The sequence below is a fragment of the Meleagris gallopavo genome, chromosome 11, assembly GCF_905368555.1.
Source record: "Meleagris gallopavo chromosome 11, MGAL_WU_HG_1.1, whole genome shotgun sequence".
NCBI classification, from domain to species: domain Eukaryota; kingdom Metazoa; phylum Chordata; class Aves; order Galliformes; family Phasianidae; genus Meleagris; species Meleagris gallopavo.
Window position 1 is genome coordinate 5,560,007 of NC_139414.1, and position 15,811 is coordinate 5,575,817.

General features: G+C 35.2%; 1 protein-coding gene across 2 annotated transcripts in view; it reads left to right on the forward strand.

Moving 5' to 3' along the window:
• Positions 1–15,811, forward strand: part of CLSTN2 (calsyntenin 2) — a 313,998-nt gene that overhangs the window by 123,909 nt on the left and 174,278 nt on the right. For both annotated transcript variants that reach the window (XM_085233258.1, XM_085233257.1), the window contains exon 2: positions 10,137–10,259. In XM_085233258.1, the coding sequence (XP_085089384.1) occupies positions 10,137–10,259 (123 nt within the window). The remainder of the gene's footprint in view (positions 1–10,136; positions 10,260–15,811) is intronic.

Sequence of the window (15,811 nt, forward strand, 5' to 3'; positions counted from 1 at the left end):
CTTCACAAACCTTTGCTCATGTAAACATAAGTTGAATTTGTTAGCATCTCCTGTGTTCTTGCCCTCCTTCTGTTTTTGCCTATTTTCCTGAGATATTTCAATTTATTGGTTTTCATAATGGAACATAGGCTCTCCTTTCAAAAATACAGTTGTTACTTAAAAAACACCATGACTATTTTGGGGAAAAAATGGTGGTCATCATAAGTAAAAAGCTCTCTAGGCCCTTTTGACATAGCCTGGGCTACCATCTCTCGAGATTAAATAAAGTATGGCTGCTTAGAAACAATACGTATCTTGAACATAATCAGATCCCTTTACTGTAATATCTCTAGGCTTCTGCTGTATGAAATTCTGTAGTGTTGAATGAATGATGGAAGTATGAACATTAATTCTTCCATGTTTTAAAAATAAAATGCTTACTTCCTTAAGACCTTTTATTGTAGGATTTAGCTTGAATATCCATCTTGAATTTTCCAAGATTTCAGATGTGTAGGATTACATGATTGGAGTGTGTGATGTCAGTGAGCTGAAATTACATAACACTCAGGAGACTGTTCTATAAAAATAGCATGGCACAAAATTGATGTATTTTGTAAAGGTTACAATTTCTTAATCAACTTATCTTTTGTTTAGCCTCATGAATAATGGTTTTAATTTTGAATTTTTCAAAACACTGTTTGCATCTTTGGTGCAGTTCTGAAGTTTGTGCAAACATAACTGCATAAAACCAAAATTATTTTAGCCCTTATTCTTAAGACTTCCAATTCTAAGTCACTGTTTACTAAGAAAAGCTGTTCCTTTAGTGAATAAGGTGCAGAAGAAACTAGTATCATTGAAAATCTCACCAAATGCTAAAATGTCTAGTGCTTTATTATAACGTCAAGCTGAAGTACTTGTTTGTTTAGGGATGTCATCATTGAGACTATTCATAAGAAAAAATGCCAGCATAGCTCCTTGTTTTTAATACTACAGGCACTGAAAGAGACTAAACATTGAAATAAGGTTTTTGGTTAAGCAGTGCACCCTGCAGATTTGTTAGTCCTCAGTGAGATCTGTCCTTGGTGTTGTTTGGAGGTTACTTTTGCTATTTTGCATAATTTTCTTTGTTTCCTATGGCAACACACTGTCTAGATTTAAAAACGAATGTTTGAGTGATCCATATGTTCTTAGCAGTCCTGTATTGTGTACGAGATGTGGATATCCAGTTAATGGCACAACAGTGAATCTTTGTTCAGGTAGTATCACCTGGCAAGACTTGTCAGAAGACACTTATAAGCACTGGCATCAGGTGTATTCAGAACGCTTGCTTTAACCTCAAATTGAAAATTAAATTCATGTTCTGCAGAGCTTTCAGTCTAAATAAGAGAAAGGTAAAACTTGTAGGAGTAAGGCAGCTTCATACAATGAAGATGGAGCTATTAAATACTGGAGAAAGATAAGTGAAATTAAAGAAGAATTAAATAGAGATATTTACTATATTATGAGTCTCAAATTGACTAGAATGAAACACACAGAAAGACACAAGCTAATTTATTTATGACCTTTTTCTGCCCTTGTAACAACAATTAAAATATTTTGCTATGCCAATAGATACTTTCTCCAAGATTTTTAACCGTATAGGCTTTTGTGGATAAGGACTTAATCTGTGGTGTGCTTTGCAAGTTGCCATAGCTAGCTGTGGGACATATAGTACACATCTGAACATCTAAATCGAAGAGATGAAGTTTTCTTTGCATTAATAAAAAAGCTATTACAAATTTAGGGCACAGAGAGCATAGATTTGTGATCTGTTATCTAAAAGACAACAGAAATTCACACTGCAAAGCTTTTCTTGCATATTCACATATGTATGTAGATAGGAAACGTGCTTTACAGAAATAGGGAGATCAAAAGAAGAAATGCTTCTAATAGCTTTGTATGTCACAATTTTTAGTAGAGTTTTATAAAATTTTTAGCTTAGACCATTGTTTGTTTGCTTTTTCCGGAAAGGTACAAGAATGGGTTGACAAAGCATTTTATTCCTATTAAATATTTAGATTGATTTGGTCAGTGTTAAAATGAATATCTCTTCTTCTCTACTCCAAAAATATGTTTATATGAGAAGAAAATATAATTAAAAAAATAAATATGTAGCTACAAAAGCTTCTAATCATGTCAGGATAAATGCAGAGTACATTATTTCACTTCCGGACTAACTAATAGACTGCTTGCCTGATATCAGGCAGCTTTTGGTCAACAAATGAATGCACTATATCAGATTTTTTTTATTTTATTTTATTTTTTTTTCAAGGTAAGAACAGATTTTGCTAATGGGAGTTTATTATTGAAAGGATTTCAACTGGGGGGCCAGAAAATGTGCTAACTGTAGAAGATTTTCTTGTTCAATCTATTTCATACAAAATAGGTTTTGCTGTGCAGTATGATCAAACCATTGCCAATTTATATATTGGATGTCCACTAGGAATTTGCTGAGATGCACTGTTTATAAAGTATTCTTTACTTAAAATGTTCTCCAAAGAGTTCTGGGAGAATCATGTCTCATAGACTGTATAAGTCCTGCTTTATCTGGACTTAGTGTCAAAACTCACATTGCCTTAATTGGGCTTGGAATTTCACATTATTTTTTTATGCAAAAGCACATAGAGTGTTCCAATTTAAAACCGTCTATCAAAAAAGGAAGTCCTGAATGTAACTGTTGATGTTTCAGTGATTTAGGCAGTGGCATCACATAGAGAACTAAGCATATCGTGAGACAGAAGAATAAATTTTGTCTTAACAGTTTGTCACTGGTGCAATATACAAAATCTGTACCAGTGTTGAGCCTCTTTTGTATGTAGGGGAATCACAGCTTTCTGGTTTTCTGTTAAAATAGTTAGTTAGTATTTTATTCCTAATTCTGAGGAAGATTTAACCCTATGAAATGCAAGCATTTGCTTACTTTCCAGCAATTTTTAGTATCTACTTATAACTTGGTTTCTTTTTCTTCAAAATGCATTCAACTTCCGCGTCCTCTTGCCTTCTCTGCCTTGAAGAGAAAGGCTTAAATTCTCCGTCAAACTACTAATCCCCACTTCTTCAGTGACCTAAGTCTCAAAACCTTCATCTTTTCTAATTTGTTTTTCCTTTTCCACTGCTCTTAGATTTTAGATCTCATTCTTTTATTTCCAGCTTTAGCTTATTCTGAAGCGGGCAGTGCAGGAAATCCAGGTCTGCAACTCTGGATTTATCCTGGAGGAATAAGGTCTGCCAGTCGGGTGTATAAACTGTCTGAAGCAGAGCCAGTGAGCTAGAACTCCGGCCCTTGCTGACTATGAGGTGTTTGCCTAGTGAAGTATCACCCAAAAGGAGGAGTGGACTGCCAAACTGATAGCTTTCAGATTGGAGAAGGATGAGGGTTTTTTGGCCATAATGATTATACATTGCACATGTGAGTATGCTGTCTGCATCCTTAGGAGTTTGTTTTTAATTCAATATTCTCCTAACAGGGCATTGGAAGTGCTCTTTTCTTTATCGTTGTTCTACAGAATAAGGATTTGTAGTGCAGACTGCATAAGCTATGAAGTTCAGCTGTTTATCTTCTACAGAAGTGAGTGAAATCTTAAGCATATATTTTAAAGGCTTCAAAAGTATCTGCACTTTTAACTGATTTTAGAAGAGGACCTTTGTCATATGGACAGGATTCCAATAGGCTGAGTTGAAGCCTATTGAAGTCAACACATAAAAGAATGTAAAGAGCTCATCTGAGTGTTAAGAAGGCCTAAGTTTTCTGCTGTTTTTACTGTTATCAACAAACTCTTTAAGCTAGAGGTGAGAGAACATATCAGTGTGTTTAATTGGAAAATAGACCTGTTCTACTGTTTTGGAAAAGAAGAAAGGAAAACATTTGCATTCATAAAGCAGTTCTTAAGTCATAGAATTTGCTACTGCAAGCTTTAGCTTCAAAATCAGTTAAAGCAGCTAGGCAACATTGACTCTACCTTAGCATCAGTAGCTACAACTACTAAGCTTTACTTTTTTCTCCTTTCTTATTTCTTCTATAAAGTGCTTTTTTTTTTTTAATCAGTACAATGTTCTATGTATTTTAAGTCAGAAAACATCTAAAATTTAGAAAAGCCACTGTACATTCCCTGTACTCCTGTTCTTCACCCTCAGCTCCCTAGTAGTGCCTATCTTGGGTTATAGTTGTTGCTCCTTGTGAGATAGACATATAGCCCATATTGTGGTACAGTTATGGTATTGCTTCTGCACTGACAAATTGAAGTTCTGTTTGTGGACAGTGTGACTTGGAAAATCTTATTTACGGAGACTGTGATTGTCTTCAGAAAGCTCTGTACACATCTTGCAGTGTGATAAAGCAGGTAGTCACCTTTTAGCTCTGTAGATGTTAGCAAGTAGACTGTGTACCTGCAGTCGTACATGTAGGAAAAAGCTTTGGGCGGATTGGCAAAGGGCTCAGGGAATGCATTTGATACTTGCTTTTCTTATTCTGTTAATGGATTGATGTCTTACCGTGATTTTCTCTTGGTTTCTGCTTCTTGGGGCCTCCCTGGGAAGGTGTAAAGTGCTCAGATGGAATCTTCCTTTGTAAGTGAGTTTGGCATGAGATGGTTTCTCTAACCACGTATCAGGTAGCGAACTGCAGAGTGGGATATTGAGAAAAGGTCAGGAAAGGGTGATGCACAAGGCGTAGTGCAGAGAATGGCAGAAAGACACCAAGGTAGAAAGTAGGGGCTCGCCATATTTTATTTTTTTTTCAGCAGCTATTCCTCCTGCTCTGTTTTGGCTTTTGTCCTTGACCTGACTTTCAAGACATGCCTGGGAGCACGGGGGTTCCTGTGGACTCTATGAAAAGCGTTTGTTTCTCCTTAGCTTTATTTTTTTCTTTGTTCTTTTTCAAGCCAGATGCATTTGTAGATGCAACACAGAGTAGTAGTTTTCTACCAAGGTCGTTTGATTAAACCCTAAAGTTTGTAATCAGAACCTTTGGTAAGAAAAACTATGAGAATGCAGCATAAATGATGTGTACAAATTTTAATGAATTGATCTCTAAATGTAATTAATGAAAAAGAGAATTGTTATGTCTTAGATCCTAGAAATTATTTACATTAACATTTTATATGAATGACTAACAAAGTACGTTAGTTACAAGAAGTTTACAAAACAAGAAACCCTCATAGTCCTGGTATGGGTCAACTGTATGTCTTAAATATGTTTGAATTTGTGAACACATGATACTGATTTCGACTTTTACCTAGACAGAAAAATGCAAGTAAAAGGTATATGGTGAATCAAGAGCAACACTTGCTTTGTACTACATGTATCAATCAAATGCTTTCATTCCTTGGACACAGATTTTTTTTTTATTTTTTTATTTCTATTTTTTTTTATTATTTTTGGAGTTACACGAGGAATGTGTCTTAGTTTCAGCTGGGATGGAATTGTATTCAGAGTGTCTGCTGTGATGCTGTGTTTTTAGTCCTTGGAGAAAACCTGTGTTGATAATACACTGATGTTGCTGCTAAGCAGTGTTTTACAGAGCTAAGGCCATTCTCAGCAAAGGTCTACAGGAGCTGGGAAGGAACAGGATTAGGACAGCTGACTTAAACTGGCCACAAGGGTATTCCTTGCCATCATCATGTGGAAGGAGTTCTGAAGGGAGTGCAAGTTCAACTTGCTCTCTTCCATGCTATTTTAGCTGGGCATGGGTTGGGGGAATGGTGAGCCATTGTTTGTGCATCATTCATACGTATATATTTAAATAGTAATAAATATCATTATTTTCCTTTTCTCTGTTTTAGTAAATAGTTTTATCTCAACCCATGAATTTTACTTTCTTTTTTCCCTGACTCCCTCCCCATTCTGCCAGGGAGGTAGCGAATGACTGCGGTGCTTTGCCACCTGCCAGGTTAAACCATAGCAGTGTACTGCAACGTAACAAAATCCAACAGGAAAAGTAATTTACTCTTTACCTCTTATCAGCTGAATTTCATGCTTTTTTGCTCTACTGAGTTTCTCTTTCTGTATAGTACACTACTCTCTTAGTTGCTGAAACTTTCGTGTACACGCCTCTATATAAATTTGTTCCATCACCTTCAACAAATGCAAAGTGCACTTGTACTATTGCTTTTTTATAGACAGTAATTAACTGCAAGCACTGTTAAATTAACATTAAAAAATTGAAATGTTTTGGGGTATTTTTTGGTAGCAATTTCTACTTCTTCCATTATTAAGATAAATACTGCATTCCCTCCTTATCTTTAAGTTTATAACAATTTCAGAAATGATGAAAATGATGATGTTAGACTTTGCCCACGATAAACATTTTGTATAATAGGACTGATGTTATTTCTTACACAGTGTGAATTTCAATTTTCAATTTATTTTTCTGCTTAAGTGTTCTATTTCAGATAGTATAAAGAAGACAACAGAATAAACCATTTTTGCTTCTTTTTTTTTATAATAATAAATGCAGAGTGACATTGCTCTAACTTTAGAAACTTAATTTCATTTTCTGATGTAACTGATAAAAGAAACCAACTTTTAACACTGATTAGAGCCATTTAGAGCCAAATGAGGATCAAAATGAAAATTATGTATGCATAATTATGTATCTATATACACATGGACATTAATAAACTAATAATCTGCTATTCAAATATTGTTTTGGAAATCTGTCAGAAGGGTAAAAATATAAAAATTCATCTCATAGGATTTGTGTAGTTTTCTACATTACTTTCAGAGCAGCCCTTGTATTGAATGTCAGAGCTAGAAAACAAGAGAGTCAAAGGAGGTACTGCTCAAATTACTGGAAATCTTGTTTTGAACATATCCTGCTCTAAGGAAGAAGAGTTGATAAGTGGATGCATTGCATGTGCTGCCTTTATTTCAGTACACTAATTAAAAAGTAAAGAAAGTAGATAAGGGGGAGAAATGACATGTTTTTAAAGCAGGCATCACTAGAAAAATATCTGATTTATATTCAAATGAATTTAATTCTCAAATATCTTCAAATGTGACTCAGTAGCTAGAGGAGGAACGAATGAAACACTTTTGAAATCTTTTTTTTAAAAACCAGTTACCACAGGTTACATTAATCTCACATAGTCATAACTGTTCTTTTGGAGAAGCACATTGTTAGAACTTGTAAATAATTAGAACTTCCATTGTGTTTTGCTTTTGTTTTATTGTTCCTTTCTTCCTGCTATGCCAGTCTCCAAGGCCTAGGACTAAATTGTAGCAATTGTTCTTAATCTACTTTCTTCTCTTTGTACTCTAATGTAATATAAAGAATTATGTTGCTGTCATTGATTTGCCTGTTGTTGTAGCTCATGGGGCACTAATGGAAAAAAGATAGTGCTTGTAGAGTTGCAATCACTGAATGCTGAGACAGATTTCTTAAGCAACAGCATCATCAAAATGATTATGCAGAATCTATTGTAGGAATAGATTGTAGGAATTTGTTTTTTTTTTTTTAGATTTATTTTGATTATTTTAGTATGCTTTTTGTTGTTAATTTTTTTTGTTTGTTTGTTTTATTGGTTTGCTTTGTTTGTAAAAGCTCAGGCAATTAACAGAAGCAGGAAGGAGGAAAATCTGCCTTTGGTATTTTTAGTTGCTTAAGGACTGTCTTTTTCATTCAAACTGATTCAATTACTGTTAAATTGTATCTGCATTTAATCAAGAGATGGATTGTTATTCTGTCAATCAAACTCTTGGAGTGGTATCGGACTACAAGTGGAGCATATTTATGTGTACAACTATTTCTGCTGAGGCAATTCATCTATTCAAATAATACATATAAAACACTTCAACTGCCCTGCAAACTAGGATTTCATTATATAAACTCACCAGTTTCTCCTTCTGGGTGTCCAGTCATTACATAATAAAGAGATTTGAATTTCCTACTTTCCTTCCACATTTCCTTGATATATCCCCAGTTTAATCTTTCCTTTGCTTAGTTATTGGCAAACGGGCAAAAAACTGGGGAAAGTTAGTATAACTTTTCCTGAAACAATATATACTCCAACATATAAGTTAACTCAAAGTTGTCATTTTACTAGTAGTATTGAATAATTCAGCTTTAAAAGAGCCTCAGATCATTCTTCCTGAGACCACAGTTTCCTAGTGGAAAATACTAGTACTAGTGGATAATACCTAGTATAGAAAGGAGCAAGCAGGAAAAAGATGTAACGTCAGCTAGCCATAAATATATTTATTTTTTCCAAATGACTAGGGAACAAAAGAGTTCTTAATTGTCGAGCAAACTTTCTCAGTTGTCTTTGATGTCTAGAACTACTTTTTCCACTTTAAAGAAGCTCTCTGAGTGAAATATTAAACCTGCTCTTGTGTGAGGGTTTTTGAAGACAAGGCAACTAAGAGTTTGGTGGTGTGTATGTCTGAGTGAGCGTTTGCTAGTTGTGTTTTTTTTTGATGTCACTACTGTGTCTAATTCTCAGCCCCCGAGTTCAAAAACGGCAGGGTTTTTTTTTTTTTTTTTTTTTTTTTTTTTTTAATAAGGGCATTTAGCAACAGGGCAAGAGGGGAAATGGTTTTAAACTGAAAGAGGGAAGATTTAGACTAGATATTGGGAAGAAGTTCTTTACTGTGAGGGTGATGAGACGCTGGACCAGGTTGCCCAGTGAGGTTGTGAATGCCTCCTTCCTGGATGCATTCAACGCCAGGTTTGTTGTGGGGCTGTGAGCAACCTGGACTAGGGGGAGGTGTTACTGCTTACAGTAGGGAGGCTGGAACTAGGTGATCTAAAAGGTCCCTTCCAGCCCAAGCCATTCTGTCATACTGCGATTCTTCTAAAAGGAGTCCAGAGGAAGGTCACAAAGATGATTGAGGGCCTGGAGCATCTCCCATAAGAGGAAAGGCTGAGTGACCTGGGTCTGTTTAGAGTGGGGAAATGAAGACTGAAGGGCAATCCAATTAATGTTAGTAAATATCTAAAGGAAGATGGAAGGCAGAAGCCAGGCTCTTCTTGGTGGTGTGCAGCGATAGAACGAAGAGCAATGGTCTAAAACTTGAACATAGAAAGTTCCCTACAAACATGCAAAACTCCTTTACAGTAAGGGTGACGGAATGCTGGAACAGGTGGCTCAGAGAAGTTATGGAGTCTCCTATGAAGATACTCGAGTTGTCTGGACACTGACCTGTGTGACCCATTGTAGAGAATCTGCTTTAGCAGAAGGATTGGACTTAGTGATCTCTTGAAGTCCCTTCCAACTCCTGCAATTCTGTGATGGTTCTAAATAATCCTAGCTAGTTAAATTTGATTTTTGTTTAAGTGTCAATCTTCTGTCTTGTCTTGAGATGGATGATTTCTGTTACTTCACCAGGTGTTTTTCTCAGTGTTTCATACACACAACTAAACAATATGTATGAAAATTATCTTGCATCTGGACTTGGTGGTAGTGTGAGAGACATGCTTAGCACAGTATTTACTGATGCCTGTGGTAGAACATGCTTCAAATTGCAATTTGTATTACTTCTATAGGAGTTACGAAAATGTAAAAGTCAGATGATGACTGTGTGATCTAAGTTGTGTTTTATAAGTGTAGCGAAGCTATGATGCTTACAAAATAGAAAGGAAGACCAAGTCATGTTACCATGTCAATAAATAGAGGATGGTTTTTAAGAGAGGGTCACATTCAAAACATTCAGGAGTAAGACAATCTGATGATGCATGGTTTATTCTCTGCAAGGTACAGAATACAGAAGTACTTTTAGGTATTTTTCTAAAGATGTAAAATGAGTAGTTGCCTGGAGTACAGTATTCTTGCCTGCCTTTTTACTTTCTTCTGAATCTTGGCAAAAGCTGTATGTCTTTGGACATTTTTTTAATTGGATCAGAGTTTTGCAACCAAAAGCAATTCCTTTAAAAGTATCTGACCATAATTATGTTGGACAGTTGGGAACACATTAAAAACATTTTGAAAATTGGCTCTTTATTTTGGTGTCTTTATTGGAGGGATGCCTGTACTGTCATTTGAATGTTTATAAAGAAACTTGGGCCTTGGAAGTGACTTTTGAATAGTAATATTGGATATGTGTTAAATGTTTTCTCTTCAAAGAAGATAAGATAAACTAGTGGTGTATGAACTATAAATTAATTGATCATTTTTCTTCTTTAGTGAACAAGCATAAGCCCTGGATTGAGACATCGTACCATGGAATCATAACCGAAAATAATGATACTGTAATTTTGGATCCTCCTCTTGTTGCTTTGGATAAGGATGCACCTGTTCCCTTTGCAGGTAGGAAAATGCATTAGCAGCAGTATTTGAGAGTATGGACTTGCATTATAAAGTTATTAACATTTATAAGAAATTAATTTGTTGAACAGAGAGAATGTAATCTGAAGTACATGTTTAGAGACTGTGTTTCATAGAATGATAGAATCAGAATGGCCTGGGTTGAAAAGGACCACAATGATCATCTAGTTTCAACTTGAGTACGGTTTGAATACTCAGGACTTGACCATTGGCTCATAGACCTTGAAATAAGATGTGTGTCTGTTTTTTTTGTTGTGAAGCAGAAGTGATTATAAAACAGTAGGCTTACACCATTAACCTTTTTTTAATGAAAACATGGGAATCATATAATGAAATTTGAATACATTTTACAGAAACTTGTCATTACAGTTGCCTAAAGTAATCATACGTAGTTAATTCTGTTTATAAATAATAACTTATTATCTTTCTGTGTCACACCCTGGTCCAAACCTGGCTGTGGGCAAATTCCATGAAAGATATTTAAAAGGAGCTCAAATTTTATATTACAATGTTAGTACTTCATAACTGTCAAGATTTGGACAGAAAATGTAATAGAGGTTTTGAAGATTTTTGCTAAGATTACTGTATGATAGATGTATGCTCTATAGAAGTTTTAACCTGTATTAACCCGACACTTATTCTGTCATACTGTGTACTTTAACAGAAAAGAGTACTTTTGCATATCCAGCTAAGTTTGCTCTTAAATTCTCTGCCTTATTAAGGGTATTTGCTGTGAAGATATGGGAATACGTTAAGGTTTTACAGCTGTTATAAAGATCCTAAAAACATCTATTTCTTAAAAATATTTTATTGTTTAAGAATATTTATCTTGCATAAGCAAAGGAGCTAGTGAAATATTCTATGAATAGCCTCAGAATGTTCTTGTGAAATACAATCAGGTTCAGGAAGCAGTAAGTACTTGGCCCAAAAAGTATTTTATAATATCATGTAAGAATTATTAGCTATTTTCTCCAAAAGCATATAATGGGATAAACTAATTTCATGCAAGACAGAGATTTACTAATGTTTTTATATGCTTAACTCCATTTTAAGATCAAGATTGATTTTTGACTCATGGTGCTCCCTGGTTCTTGGCCTCACAGAATATGTTTCTTCCTCAAATACATATTCATTGGGGGAAATTCAGTGGAGGACACTCAGGTGAATTTAGTCAGAGGTAAAAACCTCGAAGAGCATCTAGTATGGCCATAACAATCTGAGTACCCAATACTGTATATCAGTTTCAGTGACATTGATTTACGTGCTATTGGAGAAGTAATCAATATGCATTCAAAGATAAGGAAGCTACCTCTAAGTGGGACATGCTAATTATAGTTAGAGCAGGAGTATTTCATACATAGATGCTCTCAGGGTTTCACAAACTATTTTTTAAGCGAAGAAACGAAAGAAAAAAACTAGTTTCCAAGTTATTTGTTTATGCGTTCATTAAGATGCTACTCTATTTTAAAATAAAAACTGTGGAATAAGATTTCATTTGATAAGCAGTTGTCTATAATATATTTGTGTAGTTTGTTGGTTTTTTTTTTTAGTTCTGTCTTTCACATGTATATGCAATTCATTCTTTCAAATGTTTGTGAAAAACAGTAGTAAATTTTATTTTTTCAAGGATTAATTTATGGAATCTTTAGCTACAGCTATTTAGGAATTAGATCTTTTCACAATTAAAAATCTCCTTTTCATTTAGGGGAGAGTCTTCTATTGGTATGAATACTTATCTTATTGCCTCTTTCACTTGTATTCCCTTGGGAATCTTATATGAATGTTACTTATGTGCTATTTCTACTGATACTTACTCAAAATGTGTGCTAATTGTTTGATAACTTAATTTGTTCCTTGTGTTGGGATAATCAACATATTTTTCTTGAGTTAATGATTTACCTTTCCTGTAGAATATCATCCTTTGAAATACTGAACTTGCACACACAGACTTGTGTGATTTAAAAGGTTAGCTTAGTTAATAGTTTTAATCTAGCTTCTTCATTTATTGATTTTTATTTATATTTCAGAAGCATTATGGGGTCTAGGAAGGAAAATACATGGTGTATATTCCCTGGCATTAATATTTCAGGTCATTTCCACTTACTCATTTGCTTTTGGCCTTATGGTCTACAGTCTAGACGTAACATTATAATTCTGACTGAACCCATTGTTCCCTCAAAGGGCCTGGATTCCCTATCTGTTTTGAAATACCCCTGTACATTCTTTTATAAAAGGCTCTTTAATTTGTTGAAGTAACATTTATTCTTATTTCTATCTTAAGTTTAGACTTTACTGTCATGCCATTTCATTTGGCTTCATAACATCCTTAGTGTTATTATAGGTCTCTGTGAAAAATTCAGTTTGTATGATTATATATTGTAGGAGCAAACTGAAAATGTACACAGCTGAGATTAGCGATACTCACTAGCCTGACATTTAGTAGTATTTTAATGTAGGATGGAGAAGTCCTACATTACATCCTACCCCTCACCATCTTCATTGCCCTTCTATGGACACACTCCAGGGCCTCAATGTGTTACTTGTAATGAGGGGCTCAAAACCGACCACAGTACTTGAGATAGGGCCTCAAATTGTACCAGAATTGTTCCAGAGAATCAGAGCTCTGACTGTTCCTTCACTTTTGCCCTATTAATATTTTTATTATTTAGTTGTTTGAAAAAACTTCAGCCTTTTGAAACAGTTTTCCATTAACTGTTTTTCCTAAAAATGGACTCTATCAATAATGTGTCAGGGCAGAGTTTCTGGCTTACACTTGAATATCTGCTTGGATCTCCCTGAACAAGATGTATTAAGCTTAAAAGTATGTAGTTTCTTCCTCTGGAGTTATAGTTGCTGTAATAGTTCAAATGAGGTTCCAGCCTTCGTTGCATCGCTCAGCTTGCCTTACAATGTAGGAAGAAGCAGTAACTCTTGCCATTTTCTATTTTCTCAGCTTTCTTTAATGCATTTAAAACTTAACATGAAGATGCTGCCCTTTCAGAAGGAACAAAATTTGGGCGCAACAAAGCTGTTGTGTCAATCAGGTCCTTAGTAAAAAGGAAGTTTGGTCAGAATCCTGGTTTAGATAGGGCCCACCCAGTTCCAACCCCCTGCAGTGGATGGGACGTCTTCTTTGAAATTTCAATTTTCAATTCTTTCAATCTCAAATTCAGTGCCCTGGAACCATGTGTCAGAGGTTTTATCTCCAAATTAAATCTGCATTATGCTTTACAAATCAAAGTTAGTTTTGAGGACCGAGATATCTGCAGATAGTGTAGCACTGTGGTCTCTGGGATTATAGTGATAACAAGATGTATGTTGCTAATAGCAGATGCTAGCAGAGAATGAGATTCTTTGGTTTTGTTTGTTTTTTTTTTTTTCCTTACACAACAAATTCAGCCTTGACTTAAAAGAACCAAGAAAGGGCTGTTCATACCATTCAGTGTAAGATCTCAGAGGTCAGCAAGAGTACCCTGGAACTGGTCTTAGTTGTGTATTATTAGAGATCCTTTGAGCAAAGTACCTTCCTCCTTTCAACTATCGTGGTGCGCATACAGCATATGCATTTCATGCATTGCTTCTCAGCGAAGAATCTTTAATCTGCTCTTAGCAGCACTAAGTTATTAAGACATTTGGTATTTGTCCATGATTTTTATTTGCTCCCAGTGGTTTTGTTTTCTATACTAATTTTTCTGTTGGTTGTTTTTGTTTTGTTTTGTTTTCATTAGTTGTGGCTTATACCTGCTCTTAGTTTTTCTGTTTTCTCTTCTGGAAACTTTAACATTGCTCTGAATACTTGTGCCTCTTTTACTGTCTTGTCAAATCCTTCTAGCATTATACAGACGTTATGGTGCATGTCAATCCCCTTTTGACGGAGTGGTCACAAAAGAAAATGCATTCAGCGCTGCTTTTCTCTGCTCTCTTACATCTGAAGTAAAAATGATGACAGGATAAATAAATCTGTGCAGTTGCCCCCTCAATAGGTCTGTGTTTCTAGGGAGGATTGACAGGAAATATAGAAAACTCTTAATTTGGTCTCTGAAAATGCTGGCTGACAAATATGATCAGCCTGTTTCATAACTGGAGCGTGAAGAATTTCACAATATTACAGTGAACTGTCTTTTAGGCTCTTTAATTCATTCTGAATTGTGTGATAGAGTATATATAAAACCATGGTTCTTAGAACTATCATGATATCAGCATACCTGTGTCTTTTTTTTTTTTTTGGTTATCCAAGTTTCTTCTTTCTATACACATAGTTTTGAAGGACAGTTTGAAAATACTATCATGAATTGTTAAATGCTTAAGTGTTAACATCCTGAATATGCAAGGTATCACAAAAAACAACAACAACAACAAAAAACCCAATGATGAAGAAACAGCAAGTTCTGTAGAAATGTAGAATAGACCTTCTGTTCTCCTTTTAAGAAACATAGTCTTGGTTGTAGAATGGGCTGACTTATTATCTAATTTAGGAAAATCCATTTGGGGAATCATAAATATAAACACCAATCCAGTGGAATCTCTTACAAAGATGAAACATAAAACAGACCTTTGGGGTCAGTTGGAAACCACTTCAGGGCTTTGACTTGAATGGTTTTGCACTTAAGAGTGGTTCAGCTACAAACAAGGTGAGATCAGCTGAATCAATTTGACAATGGTATGTTTCTGTGATGGCAAGAAACTGTCACAAAATGCTGTACAACTTTGGAATGCTATTTTGAAAGGACAACTGTATATATTTCATTAACAGCAACTCTGTTTTATCAGTAATGTGCAAAAATGGGTCAGAAAAAAACCCAAGGCAGGGCCTTATTATACTTATGTTATTCCTGACAAATAGTTTTCTGTCCTAATCTTAAAGATCTCTACCAACACAGATACAACAGAATCCCTAGGCAATCTCTTCCAGTCTTTACCATACTCACTGTTTTTCATGATGCTTAGCTTGAGCTTTCCATGCTGCAATTTTAGCCTATTAGATTTTGTCCTATTTGCTGGAGATAGGCAGAAGACATTATTCCCATTCTTCTTCTTCTTCTTCTTTTTTTTTTTTTTTTTTTTTTTTTTTTTTTTTTTTCAGCAATAGCCCTTCATGTCACTCCTTAAGAGCACTATAAACATTTTAAATAGCACAGAACTTTGGCTGTTCATTGTGTAACTGATAGAGAAGTGAAGCAGAGAAATAGGAGGTGACTTTCAGAGCATGAGGTGATGATTAATGCCTTTTCACCTTGGAGGTGAAGCTCCTAACACTTCACTGTATCACCCTTATTAGGCTGATACAATTGTGTGAGTCCAGTGTGTTGTACCAAGGATAAGCTGGATAATTTTATCTCAGTAAGTTGTCCCCGTTAAGTCTTAAGCTTCTCTTACATTCCAGGTAGACTTACAGATAGCCTTTTCAAAAAAAGGTCAAGTCTATCCCTTCATGGCTCTAAGTACACAAGTACTCTGTCTCAGGCAATTGCAAGTCAGGCCTTGTTTGCAGGTGGAGTTCCAGCCTCTCACTAATATTTTGGCTGTGCTAAAAC